At 38.9% G+C, this 2508-nt stretch overlaps 1 protein-coding gene across 1 annotated transcript in view; it reads right to left on the bottom strand.

Annotated features, from left to right (window-relative positions):
* Positions 1-498: 498 nt before the first annotated feature.
* Positions 499-2508, bottom strand: part of LOC107685951 (thrombospondin type-1 domain-containing protein 7B-like) — a 58908-nt gene continuing 56898 nt past the window's right edge. The window contains exons 27-29 of the mRNA XM_016482713.1: positions 1852-2038; positions 1269-1356; positions 499-893 (exon numbers count right to left, since the gene is read on the bottom strand). Coding sequence (XP_016338199.1) covers positions 815-893; positions 1269-1356; positions 1852-2038 — 354 coding nt within the window. The 3' untranslated portion in view covers positions 499-814. The remainder of the gene's footprint in view (positions 894-1268; positions 1357-1851; positions 2039-2508) is intronic.

Below are 2508 nucleotides of genomic sequence, written 5' to 3'. Positions count from 1 at the left end.
ATTCAAATAGGGAGGCTATTTGAAAGGCTATACAGGTTTTAAAACATCAATGAATAAATATGGCACTTAAGATGGCACTAATGTAGTGCATCAGAAAACATCCCTTTTTAGGGATCATTAAAGGCATAGTTCACCAAAAAATAACAATTCTGTTATCATTATCTCCGTCTCATGTAATTCCAAAATTATATGACTTACTTTCTTCTGCAGAACATAAAAGATTTTTAATTAAATGTTTTTAAGGATGTTCTGCTTGCTCTTTTTCATGCATTTACACTGAATGTGGACAAAGGCTTTTAAGCTTCAAAAAGGATGCAAAAGCGTCATAAAAGTGATTCTATTAAAAAGAGTGGGCAGGATGTTCTTTAAAAATCCTTTGTGTGTTTCACAGAAGATAGAAGTCATACAGATTTGGAATGAAAGAAGGGGACGGAAAAAAAAATATTTTATGAGTAAATGATTCCTTTAACACGTACAGAACTATTTCCTCATAATGGGCATTAAACAAGACCCTCGCACCCTGATACACAAACACACACACAAACAGACAGACATACACACACACACTCACGCTATGGTACTGTAGACATTATGCTGTATGACATTTTCCTCTGTGCAGTTCCTCAAAGTCCTCCAGATAGCCTCGTGTTTAGTCTTTGTGCAGTTTAAACATCAGTCATCCAGTCAACATCATCTCTGGTCCGGCTCATTGGCGCGCTCAGCTTGTGTGCTGCTGTAAATGTTCATTTTGTGGTCTGAAGGATGCCAGACGTCTGTTTTGAGCATGTTTCAGCCTCGCATACTCATAGTGGGCTCACATATCCACGTCCCCATCATACGCCAGAGCCAGTGCCTTCTGTGGACTGCTGCTGGGACTGTCCTCCGGGTTTTTACTGAAATGCAAAACATGCATATACAAGCATGCAAAAACGTCTAAATACATTTAAACTCACAACAACCACTTAAGATACAATTTGAGTCATAATTTGTTGCAGTTTAAACTATCACCACTAGAGTGCAGAACATACATTGTCATATTTCACATATGATATTTACCAATTATGGAGTCATACATGTTTTTTTTGGTCTTAAAAACATATGCCAGTTGTTTATTTAAGAGATAATGTTCAGTCAGGCAGTCATTATGGCAAAATAAACCAACGGGAGGGTGATTAGGACCTTGATTGTTTTATTATGTGAGAAGAAAGAGTGATAGAGTCACAAGAAAAACATTAAACTAGTAGAGCCATGTAAAAAGTCAGCCTCACCACAGTAGGAAGGACATAATGATGAGGAGGAGGATCACAACAAACCCGGCCGCCATCAGCCCATATACCCACAACTTGACACGGCCATCTGTCAATCAAAATAAACATGAATGTTCACAAAGTACAGCGTCTGTAAAGCATTCTGACCTGATTCTGGTTGAGAAAACTCTTGACCACTATCTGTCAACCAAACAATCCACCCAATACAGTGCTGCAGGGATGACGTATGTTTTTTGAATGAGTTTTTGGTTAAATGTCTGAAATAAGGTGTGTGCTTAACACAAGCTCAAGATATTGTCAAGTCTTATTCTACAACATATAATGCATCAGTAATACCCCATCTGGATTTTTAAAAAAGGTTTTACTTGTCTTGAAAACGGCGCTAACAAGTGGTGAAATGGAGCAACAACCAAGGTTTTCGGGACATTAAACGTCATCACACCGAACAGGTTAACTTTTTTACTCACTAGTCAGCCTCATTGCATTTCTAATCATGCTTTTGCAAACTATTCTAACTCAAACTTGCAGAGAAACAGTTTTTTAAATAAAGGCTTGTTTAAATTGTCAAAGTCTTTTCCAGTACCTGGTCCAAGAGGCTGCAGCGCCCAGTCCTGGATGTGGTTCTTGTTCCAAGCGTGCTCTGGTCGGCCTGCGGTGGTCTTCACATCTTCCTTCTTATGGTCCAGCCCTGGTGTTCTGGTACAGTAGTCAAGGAACCCGTGAGAGGTCATGACCTCCGTGAAGCCCTTCTCACAGCCACAGACTCCATTCTGACAGAAAGACAGAGAGCGTGATAGCAGCATGGTGACAGCTAGATACTGAAATGTGCTACGTTCCACATATGGAGCCATACAGTTGTTAATTGCACGGCATTAGAGGGTGAGATGAAGTTGTGATATGTGATAATAAAGGTATTTATATCTCACTATAACAGAGTGTCAAATGATACCACACTTTATAAACGCTCAGCATCCGTCACAGCTCATTTCCATATAAAAATAGTATTCACTGCTGAATTATTGTAAAACATGGACTGGGTGATGTTACCATAACAGCAGCTGTATTACCAGTAGGGTGAATCTCAAGAACAGATCCCTATCATATTTCACTGAAGACGTTGGAAATTTTTTTTCTATTAAATCGTTAACCATATATATGATTAAAATATAACAACAATAACAAGAACAAAAGTTAGCTTATATTTTATTTGTTCCATTTTCGTTTGGGGGGGGGGGGGGGG

This window comes from Sinocyclocheilus anshuiensis, unplaced genomic scaffold, assembly GCF_001515605.1.
Source record: "Sinocyclocheilus anshuiensis isolate Anshui unplaced genomic scaffold, SAMN03320099.WGS_v1.1 scaffold465, whole genome shotgun sequence".
Taxonomy (NCBI): Eukaryota; Metazoa; Chordata; class Actinopteri; order Cypriniformes; family Cyprinidae; genus Sinocyclocheilus; species Sinocyclocheilus anshuiensis.
The sequence above is the reverse complement of the archived record's forward strand: the minus strand, read 5'-3'. Positions and strand labels throughout refer to the sequence as shown.